The sequence below is a fragment of the Stomoxys calcitrans genome, chromosome 4, assembly GCF_963082655.1.
Source record: "Stomoxys calcitrans chromosome 4, idStoCalc2.1, whole genome shotgun sequence".
Lineage (NCBI taxonomy): Eukaryota > Metazoa > Arthropoda > Insecta > Diptera > Muscidae > Stomoxys > Stomoxys calcitrans.
The window spans coordinates 27,076,129-27,089,322 of NC_081555.1; the positions used below are offsets into that span (position 1 = coordinate 27,076,129).

Here is a 13,194-nt window from a genome sequence, read left to right on the forward strand (position 1 = left end):
CTAAACACAAAATTTCCATGAAATTTCCTCTTAGATAAAATCTCTATTAATTTTTTTCTAAAAACGAAATTTCCATGAAATTTTCTCCAAAAACAAAATTTCCATGAAATTTTTTTAAAAGATAAATTTTCTACGAAATTTTTTAAATACAAAATTTCCATGAAATTTTCCCTAAAGACAAAATTTCAGTGAAATTTTCCCTAAAGACAAAATTTCCATGAAATTTTCCCCACAAAATTTCCATTAAAATTTCTCTAAAGCTTAAATTTCCATGAAATTTTCTCTAAAGCCAAAATTTCCATGAAATTTTCTCTAAAGACAAAATTTCACAAAATTTTCTCTGAAGACAAAATTTTCATGAAATTTTCTCTAAAAACAGAATTTTGATGAAAATTTCTCTAAAGACAACTTTTCTATAAATTCTTTTCTGACGAAATATTTCAACATATTTGCTTCAAAGGAAAAATTTTTATGAAAATTTCTCTAAAGACAATAAATCTATGAATAATAAATCTATGAATTTTCTCTTAAGACAAAGTTTCCATGAAATATTTTCTAAAAACTAATTTTCAATAATACTTTTTTCAAGACAAAATTTTCTTGAAAATTTCTCCAAAGACAAACTTTCCATAAAATTTTATCTTAAAACTAAATTTACATGAATTTTTTCGCACAAACAAAATTTTTATGAAACATTCTCAAAATTGTGGATTTTTTTTCTATTTTTCCCCGTGTCTTTTATTTTTGTCATTTTTCCCAAGAATAGATGAATTGAAATTGGATTTGGGTGTTATTGGATGCTTCTTTTCAATTTGCATAGGTTAAACACATTCCCATGCAAAGGCATAGCAATGTGTACTCGTTTCTGCTTCTCCTTAATTCCTCGCTTTAGTGTCCTTTTTTTGTAGTTGTTTGGTTAGAGGCAAATCTTTTGATGACTTGACTTGTGACATTTGTAGGCTGCTTGGCTGGATATTGGATGCTTAGAGTGTGGCGGCAGCTGGGCGTTGCGTGTAGCCTCGACATTTGTCAACCACTTTGAGTTGAAGCATCCAACCAACCATACAAAAGTAAAATTGAAAATTGTTTATAAACAACTTTTTCGCAATGCAATAACTTTTCTTTGTTTTCTTTTACTTTATGTGAGTGTTGTTTTTGGTGTTGTTGTTGTTACTGCTGTAGGTGAATTTATTTTCTTTACTGATGATAGCTCGGTAGGTAGGTGACAGAAGCTATGAATAAATTATTATCACTTATTTTTCTCTTGTATTTCTTTATTAACAGAGAAACTTCTACCGAGACTCATTTTCCTTTCACAACCACCACCACGTTTTTTAGGGAAGGCAGCTGAAGTTGGAGGTTACCACTTCGATGTGTGTTCATGCATAGAAAAGCCATTTGTATTTGAAAGCGGATTATACGACCATAACGAATAATTGGCAATTGAAAGCTAATTTTTTAGATGCAATCCAAAGTTCAATGAATCGAAATGTCGTTTGATGAAAATATTATGAAAGCTCGTTGTTGTTGCTGAGATGACGGCAGATTGAAGTGACTTTTGCGCAAAGTAGATTTCTATAATTAAAATATGGTTTGTTTGAGTAGGTGTGGAGGAAGCAGAATGTTAAACAACAAGATAAGGCTTTTAGACGTTTCACATGGCAGGCAACAGACCGCACTTGTTTGCCATTAAAATCATCTTGCCTATAAAGAGAAACAGTTCATAGAAATGTTAGCTTTAAAGAAAATTCATAAATTTCATGGAAAATTGTCTATATAGAAAATTTTTGCAAATTTAGACTTCGGAAAATTTTTAATGGAAATTTTGCATTTTAGGAGAATTTTATGAAAATTTTATCTTTAGAGGAAATTTTGCCGTTATGGAAAGATTCATAGAAATTTGCCTTTAGGGAAAATTTCATAGACATTTTGGAAATTTTATTTTAAGAGAATATTTCATGGATATCTTGTCTTTAGAGAAAATTTCATGGATATGCTGTATTTAAAGAAAATTTCATGGATATGCTGTATTTAAAGAAAATTTCATGGATTTGCTGTCTTTAAAGAAATTTTAAGAGATTTTTGTATTTAGAGGAAATGCTATGAAAATTTTGTCTTGAGCGATGAATTCTTGGAAATTTGTCTGTAGAGAAAATTTTGTCGTTATAGAAAATTTTATAAAAATGCGACTTTAAAGAAAATTTAATGGAAATTTTGTCTTCAGCGAAAATTTGATGGAAATTTGTCTTTAGAGAAAATTTGATCAAAATTTTGTCCTTAGCCAAAATTTCATGGAAATTTTATCTTTAGGGAGAATTTCATGTAAATTTTTTCTTTAGAGAAAATTTCATGGAAATTTTGTCTTTTATTGAAATTTTTATGTAAATTTTGTCTTTCATTGAAATTTTCATGAAAAATTTGTCTTTAGAGAAAATTTCATGGAAATTTGGTCTCTAGAAAAAATTTTATGGAATTTGAAATTTTTATGTAAATTTTGTCTTTCATTGAAATTTTCATGAAAAATTTGTCTTTAGAGAAAATTTCATGGAAATTTGGTCTCTAGAAAAAATTTTATGAAAATGTTGTCTTTAGAGAAATTGTCATTAAAAAACTGTCTTTAGAGAAAATTTCATGAAAATCTTGTGCTTAGCGAAAATTTCATGGAAATTTTGAAGAAAATTTGTCTTTAGAAAAAATTTTTTTAATGGACATTTTAGTATTCAGAGAAAATTTAGGTTAATTATACCCATCACCATAGGATGGAATAACATAGTCATTCCGTTTGTACCACCTCGAAATTATGATCTGCGTCCCCATAAATTATATATATTCTGGATCGTTTCGACATCCTAATTCGATCCAGCCACGTCCGTCCGTCTATCTGTCGAAATCACGATAGCGGTCGAACGCTTAAAGCTAGCCGCTTGAAATTTTGTAGAAATACTTTATATTGATGTAGGTCGTTGGGGATTACAAATGGGTCATATCGATTCAGATTTGGATAAAGCTCCCATATAAATCGATCTGCCATTTGACTTCTTGAGCCCCTGGAAGCCGCAATATTCTTCCGATTTCGCTAAAATTTTTTTAAAACTTCCAACAACAGTGTTAGGTACGGTCCAAATCGGTTATCAACCTGATATAGCTCCCATATAAACCGACCTTCTGATTTGAATTCTTGAGCCCCTGGAAGCCGCAATTTTTGTCCGATTTGGCTGAAATTTTGCACGTAATGTTCTGTTATGACTTCCAACAACTGTATCAAGTACGGTCCGAATCGGTCTATAACCTGATATGGCTCCCATATAAACCGATCTACCGATTTGGCTTCTTAAGCTCTTGGAAGCCGCAATTTTTTTCCGATTTGGCTAAAATTGAGAATGAAGTGTTTTCTGATCACTTCCAACAGCTGTGCCAAGTACGGTCCAAATCAGTCTACAACCTGATATAGCTCCCATATGAACCGACCTTCTGATTTGAATTCTTGAGCCCCTGGAAGCCGCAATTTTTGTCCGATTTGTCTGAAATTTTGCATGTAGTGTTCTGTTATGACTTCAAACAAGTGTGCCAAGTACAGTTCAAATCGGTCTATAACCGGATATAGCTCCCATATAAACCGATCTCCCGATTTGACTCATTAAGCCCCTGGAAGCCGCAATTTTTGTCCGATATGGCTGAAATTGATCATGTAGTGTTCTGTTATGAGTTTCAACAACTGTGCCATGTACGGTCCAAATCGGTCTATAACCTGAAATAGCTGCCATATAAACCGATCTCCCGATTTGACTTCTTGAGCTCTTACAAGCCGCAATTTTTTTCCGATTTGGCTAAAATTGAGAATGAAGTGTTTTCTTATCACTTCCAACAGCTGTGCCAAGTACGGTCCAAATCAGTCTAAAACCTGATATAGCACCCACATAAACCGATCTCTCTATTATCCTTGTTCGGTTCTTAGAAGCTTTTATTTTTCCTAGTTTGACAGAAGTTTGGTATGTAGAATTGAATTATGCCCTTTAACTAAATTTATTTTGTATAAATTTGTAGCAGAATCCATTGAGATGGGTTCCTAAGATTCGGCCCGGCCGAACTTAGCACGCTTTTACTTGTTTTCTCTATAGAAAAAGCTTTGGTTTTTTGAGAATTTTTATACCCACCACCACAGGATAGGGGCATACTAATCATTTCGTTTGTAATACATCGAGATATTGATCTAAGACCCTATAAAGTATATAAATTATGGATCGTCTCAACATCCTTAGTCGTCCGCCGGTCCGTATGTCCGTCCACCCGTATGTAAACGTCTGTCGAAATCACGATAGCGGTCGAATGCGTAAAGCTAAATGCAAATTGCAAATTTTGCCCATGAACATTCCACTAAGGAACAGGGTTGCCCCTGTCCTTCTCACATATCAATGAGTGCAGTCTGATTTAAGTTTTAATGTCATTGATAAAGGGCCTCCTTTTTATAGTCGAGTCCGAACGGCGTGCGATACCTCTTTGGAGAGAAGTTTTACATGGCATAGTACCTCACAAATGTTGCCAGCATTAGGAGGGGAAAACCACCGCTGAAAATTTTTTCTGATGGTCTCGCCAGGATTCGAACCCAAGCGTTCAGCGTCATAAGCGTCAAAGCTAGCCGCTTGAAATTTTGCATAAATACTTCTTATTGATGTTCGTCATTGGGGATTGTAAATGGATCATATCGGTTCAGATTTGGATATATCCCCCATATAAACCGATCCCCGGATTTGACTTCTTGAACCCTTAGAATCCTCAGTTTTCATTCGTTTTGGCTGAAATTTGGAACAAAGACTTGAGTTATGACGTCCAACATCCACATGCCATGTATGATTTGAATCGGTCTTTAAACAGATGTAGCCCTATATAAACCGATCCCCGGATTTGACTTCTTGACCCCTTAGAATCCCGAGTTTTCATCCTTTTTGGCTAAAATTGGGAACAAAAACTTCCATTATGACTTTCAACATTCATACCGAGTATAGTCTGAATCGGTCTACAAACAGATATAGCCCCCCATATAAACCGATCCCCGGATTTGACTTCTTGAACCCTTAGAAGCCTCCATTTTTAACCGATTTGGCTGAAATTTAAAACAAAAAAAAAGACTTGAGTTATGACGTCCAACATCCATGCCAAGTATGATCCGAGTCTGTCTATAAACAGGTATAGTCTCCATATAAACCGATCCACGATTAGACTTCTTGAGCCGCTAGAAGCCTCAATTTTTTCCGAATTGGCTAAAATTTGGAACAAAGGCTTGAGTTATGATTTCTTACATCCATGCCAAGAATAATTCGAATAGGTCTATAAACAGATATAGCCGCACATATAAAACGATCCCCGAATTTGACTTCTTGAGCCCTTACAATCCTCAATTTTCATTCGTTTTTGGCTGAAATTTGGAAAAAAATTTGGACTTGAGTTATGACGTCCAACAAACATGCCATGTATGATCCGAATCGGTCTTTAAACAGATATAGTCCCCATATAAACCGATCCCCGTGTTTGACTTCTTGAGACCTTAAAAGCCTTAATTTTCATCCGATTTGGCTGAAATTTGGAAAAAATTTTGGACTTGTAACTTTCAACATCCATACCAAGCATGATCCGAATCTGTCTATAAAGAAATATAGCCCTCATATAAAACAATCCCCGGATTTAACTTCTTCAGCCCTTAGAAGCCTAATTTTTCACCTTATTTGGTTGAAATTTGGCCCAAAAACCTCATCAGTGCCATGTTTTATCCGAACCTGTCAAAATGGTGATATGGGTACCCAAAATTCGGCCCGGCCGAACTTTGGGTACCCAACCCAACTTTTACTTGTTTTTTTGAAAGTTTGTCCTTAGGGAATATTTCATTAAAATTTATTTTTACCTTTTAACCCCCCAAGGAAAACACCAACTTATTTAGAATTTTGAACAATGTTTTTTTTTTATTTTCATATTCTGAACGAATTTCAATTGCATTTCGAATTTAATTCTAACAATGACTTGACTAGAAGTATATTTTGATTTGTATCTAGAGTGGGTGAGCAGACAGCGTACTCAACCCAATGTTTGTATGTTTGTATTATGGTTGTATACCAACCAGTACATTGCATATCTGGTTATTGTATTTGTTTTTGCTTTCTGTAGATAGATAATGATGAGATAAAAGTAAATAGGTAGACATGTAGTCATATAATATCTAATTCCTGTCATATAATTCCTAGATTCCATCGTATCGCATCTCATTGTAGACAATCATTAATCGAACATAGTTTAACTATAAGACGAGTTATGTGTCAAATTGCAGGTCCGCATTCAAGTTTTGTTTAAATCGATTCTCTTAAACGCTAAGAATTTTCAAAAACTTTTTTTTTACCTAAAACTATTATGGGTTTTGTTTGTGTCATTTGTTCTCGTATGGGGAGGAAGAAGGAAATTTAAAATGTTGTTCCTGGGGTTGGACAAACCCCCATTTTATTTTATTATTATTTATTTGTTTTGTGTTTTAAAAAAAGGAAAAAGTACATACATAAAGTAACAATCAGTCTAACAAAGTGATACCAGTATTCTTTTTTTGTTTAGTTAAGTTCATGGGGTTTTTTTTGTGGGGGTACTAGAAACCACACATAATCGAAACTTCTTGGGAAAACATATAAATTCATAATATTTATCCTTATACAAATTATACAAATGGAGGGCTTTAAGTTTGGTTTTTTGTGTTTCATTTGCGAGAAGGTATTTTTCAACATAACAATTGGATGATCCTTAAAATATTTGTGAGAAGGCAAGTTTTGTATTTAAATTTCCAAAAAACACATACAAATATATTGTGAATTCATATATAACTTACTTAAATTATATTTAAACTTATAATTAAGCACTTTGTATTATTTTTTCGGAGTTTTTCTTTTTCTTTCAAAGTATGTAGGCATTTAAAAATCATAATACACTAAAACTAGTTTTTACATAGCTTGTAGTTAATTTCATAAGGGAGACTAAAAGAATTTGTTTTACAACTATGTATATTGGTAAACGCATTTTCTGGCCTTTGCCTTTTATTTATTTTAGGTTGGTTAGTGGTTAACCCAAAAAAACTAAACCTAAAAACAGGATTTAAAATTGTATGGAGCTTAAAAAATCTTTGTGGTTTTTCCAATATATGCCTGTTTATAAAGAATTACTCTGCACACATGACCCATTGTTATACATTTAAAAAGCCATGATCAGTGGTTTAATGGTTTAGTTAACAGGCTTTCCATATCAATTCGTTTAAACAAGTTACAGGACTTCTTATCTAAAATTATTATCACTCATACGACCCCCATGACCATAATTCAATATGCATTTTAAAAACTCAAATGAATTGGTATGGAAACCAACACAACCACTAATAACTCAGTGATACATCTTCTTTTGTTTACTGTTTGTAGTTGTGATGTGTGCAAACCTTTTCTTTTTCAAAACGCAAAAAGTATTTAGTGGCGTTGATTTATCATATTGACCAAATTATATCTTAAATAAGAAAAAATATAATTTTTTATTTGCTTTTGAAATTATTCAAGTGCAAATTTGTAAAATTATATCTCCATAGCTTAATAATGTTTAAGAGTTGTAATTATTTAGTATATAGATCGCCTAAGGGGGAGCCAAAACTCATAAAAACTATCGCTAAGCATGTAATTCAAGGGCTAGCTTAATATTAATTAAAATGCCATAAAGATGTTACTGCGAAAGATGAAGAAATCAAGACATTTCAAAAATTATACAATTCACCCTAAATCGTATCTTTATTTTACTTTGGTAGCAGCTTGATTGGACATCTTGCACCATTTAAGTATGAAGAGACAAATACTAAAGGTTTTAAGAAGGGAGATTTTATCAAGTTCCGGCACACATTATCTAAAATTATTATCACTCATACGACCCCCATGACCATAATTCAATATGCATTTTAAAGACTCACAGGAATTGTTATAGAAACTAGCACAACCACTAATAATTCAGTGATAAATCTTCTTTTGTTTACTGTTTGTAGTTGTGATGTGTGCAAACCTTTTCTTTTTCAAAACGCTAAAAGTCTTTAAAGGCGTTAATTTATCTATTGACCAAATTGGATTTTAAATAAGAAAAAATTTCGTTTTTCATGTGTAATTTCGGTCCCACTAAATTGTAGCAGCTGATCGGCTTCAAGGCTATGACTGTGATCTATGGCCCTAATTGTTGCTTTAACACTTTCGGAAAGCTCTGGATCAATCACTACAGGGCGGAGTATTGCTTCCACTGCTTTTGAATGAACCCAAGCACAGTGGAGTGGAAAAAAATAAGTGGAAATATGTCCGCCATTCAAGAACGGGTAAAGATATCTTCATGAAATTTTACGTGGTTAAAGCTTACGTGGTTTTTCATATCATCTAACAAATAGCTTCTCTCAATTCGTTTGAAATTTCATATATGTTTCTCTATTTTATATATATTTTGGAAAGGCCAGGAAAGGTCAGGACGTGTTTTATAATAAAATGCTAAAGTTCAAAGAAAAATTTTAAATAAGTGTTGTATTATTTGAATAAAACCCAAATGAGCAGAAATTCTGCAATTTTGTGAATACAAAAATTCAAATGGAAATGATCATAAAGTTAAAACCGATAAAGATATCGATAAATATAGATAAAGATATTTTTACATTGTTTCATAGATACACTAGTCGAACTGGGCCCGCTCCGCTGCGCCTTCTTTAACTCTCTAATATCTTTTTAGGATGGGGTATTTCGGGGGTGGGGTAGTCACCCAAACACTTGGCCCTTAAATTAAATATATGATTTGTGGATAAATGTCAAATATTGGGTTGCCCAAAAAGTAATTGCGGATTTTTCATATAGTCGGCGTTGACAAATTTTAAGCAAATTTTAAGCATTAATCGAATTGGATCGTCATGTAACTGAGCGTGAGATAGGAGAGAAGCTAAATATACCAAAATCAACCGTTCATTATCACATAAAAAGTCTTGGACTGGTGAAAAAGCTTGATATTTGGGTACCACATGTATTGAAAGAAAATCATTTAACAAACCGAATCAACGCTTGTGATATGCAGCTTAAACGCAATGAATTCGATCCGTTTTTAAAACGAATCATAACTGGAGATGAAAAATGGATTGTTTACAACAACGTTAGTCGAAAACGATCATGGTCCAAGCATGGTGAACCAGCTCAAACCACTTCAAAGGCTGATATCTACCAAAAGAAGATTACGCTGTCTGTTTGGTGGGATTGGAAGGGTGTTGTATATTTTGAGCTGCTTCCAAGGGACCAAACGATTAATTCGGATGTTTACTGTCAACAATTGGACAAATTGAATACAGCCATCAAGGAGAAGCGACCAGAATTGGTCAATCGTAAAGGTGTCATATTCCACCAGGACAACACTAGACCGCACACATCTTTGGTCACTCGCCAAAAACTGAGTGAGTTTGGCTGAGATCTTTTGATGCGTCCACCATATAGCCCTGACCTTGCACCATCAGACTACTATTTATTTCGATCTTTGCAAAACTCCTTAAATGGTAAAACTTTCGGCAATGATGAGGCTATAAAATCGCTTTTTACAGAGAAAAGCCAGAAGTTCTATGAGCGTGGAATACTAAATTTGCCAGGAAGATGGCAAAAGGTTATCGAACAAACTGGCAATTATATATTTGATTAAAGTTCTGTTTGATGGTGGGATGGAGCCCAGGGTCTTTGTCTGAGTATCAATATCCGGAAAATCGATCAATTTCTATCCTAAATAGCTTTTATATAATAGGGAGGTATTTTGGGGTGGGTTGGCTCTTCAATGGGATATCAAATTCGTTTTTTTTTCTCTCAAGTACCTGTTGTTTGAGCTCTATATTGTCGTAATTGGTATATATATATATATCCATTTAGTTGGTTTTGGGTGGCCCTCGAGGTACCCGACCCCAACAATAGAAACCATGTTTTGGTTTTGGTAACTGTGAGAGTGTCAAAAAAAATCTCGAACGAATCACATTGTCAATCTCCGAGATCTGGTGTTTTTGAAAATCAGAATAATGAGTGCTCTTTCGAGGAGGGATGAAACCTCAGACATTTCGACTCAAATGTGAATATCAAATTCGTGCTCCACTTCCAAATCACTTTAATTTGAGCCTCATATTGCCATGGTCGGTAAGTATGAACCGTTTGGATGGTGTTTTGGGGGTCGGGCGCCCACCTGCACTTTGCCCTGAAAATAGATATCAAATTCGTTCTTTACTCCCTAATACCGTTGATTTGAGCCCCATATTGAAATAAAGTTCAGTTTAGGGGGTGCATACACTTGGCTCCAAAATTGGATATCAAATTCGTTTTCTACTCTCAAATACCTTTCATTAGGTCCCATATTGTCATAATGGGTCAATTAGCCTATTTGAGGTATTTTTAAGAGGAAAAGCGCCATCTAGACTTGAACGCAAATGTAAATGTCTTATTCTTATTGGTATTACCAAATACCATTTGAGTCCCATATAGCCATGGTCGGCTGATATGCCCATTTGAGGGTATTTGGGGGTGGGTCGACCTCCCATTGCTTGGACTTATTTGTTTATGCCATATTTGTAATCTAATGTATTTGGGGGTGGGTCGACCTCCCATTGCTTGGACTTATTTTTTTATGCCATATTTGCAATCTAATGCCGAATACTTTTTATTTGAGTCCCATATTGACATGAACGTCGAGGAGTTTTGGGGTTGGGGTGGCCCCCGCTGGGTACTTGAACCCAAAATTTAATACGATACTCGTTTTCTTCCCATGTTGTGCTTATCAGTCCACTTTTGGTTTTGGGTGGCGTTTTTGGGGTAAGTGGGAGGGTCGTTCACCACCCAATATCTAAAAATTATATAACCTATGTTTCCTTCCACAAAAACCTACACAATCTGTGAAAATTTTAAGAAAATTGCTTGAGCCGTTTTTGATTCTACAAAACAAACAAGTAAACCGAGTCATGATGGGTCATAAGCCATTTTTGGGGATTGGGTGACCCCCTACACTTCGATCGGATTTTATATGCCAGATTCGTAATCTACTCCCCAATACCTTTCATTTGAGCCCCATATTGATATGGACGTTGCATTTGGCTGCTTTTAGAAGTTTTGGGGTTAGGGCGACTTCCTGGGTACTTGGAATCAATTTTAAATACCATATTAATATTCTACTCTCCACTACCTTGCATTTGATATCTATATTGTCCTTATTGGTCCACTTTTGATTTTGGGTGGTGTTTTAGGGGTCACCGGGGAACGTTCGGCCCCTTCCGATATCAACAAATTATAAAGCCTTTTCCTCCTTCCTGACTCCCGAATACCTTTCATTTGAGTCCCATATTGTCATGGTCGTCATATAAACTTATTTTGGTGGGTTTTGCGTCCCCCCGGCTACTGGGACCCAATTTTTATACGAAATTCGTAGTGTGCTCCTGAATACTTTTCATTTGAGTCCCATATTGTCCCGATCGGTTCACTTTTAATTTTGGGTAGTGTTTTGGGGTAAGGGGGAGGGTCCGCCGCTTCCCGATATCAAAAAATTTTAAAGCCTATGTTCCCTTCTAGACCAACCTACACAATCTGTGAAAATTTCAAGGAAATCAGTTCAGCCGTTTTTGAGTCTACATTGAGAACCCAGGGACTGAGATCTGTTTTAGACTGCCTGACCACAGTACGGTCCTGCGTTGCCCCTGTTCCTTAGTGGAATATTCATGGGCAAAATTTGCATTTACAAAGGGAATGACTAGTATACCCTCAACCTATGGTAGTGGGCATAAAAACATTTAAAATTGTACTTCCTTTCCGGATTGAGCCAGAGCTTTTAAAATTGGGATACAGTTACACCTTGACTTCTGACTGTGCAGCATCGGGTGTAGCGAAGCAACCGGGCGTATGCCAGTACTTCTCTAAAGAGGGTGAACCATTTCAACCTGTATGATAGGGGTAAACAATATATGGCCATCTTAAAACGGTTCGCGTTTACATCTCCAAACAAATTATAACAACTTTATATGCAGCCTCACTAAATTTAATCATCCAAAGGCTAGTCAAAATAGTTTGAGGGCATCCTTAAATACTCTCTTCACCTAAAAGACCCTTAGACGATCTAAACGATATTCTTTATGATTTCTTCATTCTTTAACTATGTTTTTTTATCATTTAATGTATATTTTTCTATACTACTGCTATTACTATTAGCCAAGCACAAGGAGTCATCGAGCTCCTGGCCTATGTCAGAGTGTCTTGTTTCATTTTACAACTAAATTTTGACAATATCGTTTGAAATAATGTTTCCAAGTATTGTATGTAACTACTATCAGCCTATCTGTCTGTCTGTCTGTCTATCTATCTATCTATCGGTCAATCGTTAGTTCTTTCTGCTGTTTTTTTTTCAACGTCATTATTGTTTGCTATTGAAAAAAGTTCTAGCAATCACTCATAAAGTTTTAATACTCAATTCTTTGGCACCATAATATACGACAGTTCCTCAATTCTAACGATTACTACTACACTTAGAGCACAACCTAATCATCATCAGTGATTTTTGTTGGAGTTTCCTTGGAGCTTACAAGGAAACTTAATTGTCAGTTGATAGTTTTCTCATATCTTCTCTCTCTTGCTCTCTCTTTCATTTGCTTTAAGAGTTGCCAGGTGATGGTCCCACTGCTCCCACGGGACTAACACCACCCTCACTGCCCGAAGCATTATTGGGTGTCAATTGACCACTGGCAGCCTGAGGACTTGTTAACCCCAAGTTTTTGGGACTGGCCAGCTCATGTTCATTTTTGGCCTGTTTCAGCCAATTACGTATATCACGTGTTCTCTCCACCAGGCTGTTGGTATAGTTGATGGCTTTGGGATTTTGAGAGGCTATGGTCTTGGCAGCCATCATGGAATTTTGCATGCGATCTATGGTGGAGGTATTGCCAGAGCTTAGTTTTCGATAACCCTCACGGCGATCTGAAAATGTAAAAAAATTTTAATACCTAGGCCTTAGTCTTGTTCTTAAATTCATAAATAAATACCTGGTGTTGGACTTATGGGAGTGGTTCCCGCTCCTGGGGAACCCATCATATGAGACCAATTCAATTCTGCTGGCGGTATCATGGGTATGTTAAAACCTTTAGCAAAAAAGGTTTTTGGAATTTAGTTC

The 13,194-nt window shown here is 35.1% G+C and overlaps 1 protein-coding gene across 6 annotated transcripts in view; it reads right to left on the reverse strand.

Moving 5' to 3' along the window:
• Positions 1 to 10,681: 10,681 nt before the first annotated feature.
• Positions 10,682 to 13,194, reverse strand: part of LOC106090623 (uncharacterized) — a 29,756-nt gene continuing 27,243 nt past the window's right edge. For all 6 annotated transcript variants that reach the window (XM_013256889.2, XM_013256892.2, XM_013256888.2 and 3 more), the window contains exons 5-6: positions 13,067 to 13,162; positions 10,682 to 13,001 (exon numbers count right to left, since the gene is read on the reverse strand). In XM_013256889.2, coding sequence (XP_013112343.2) covers positions 12,679 to 13,001; positions 13,067 to 13,162 — 419 coding nt within the window. In that variant the 3' untranslated portion in view covers positions 10,682 to 12,678. The remainder of the gene's footprint in view (positions 13,002 to 13,066; positions 13,163 to 13,194) is intronic.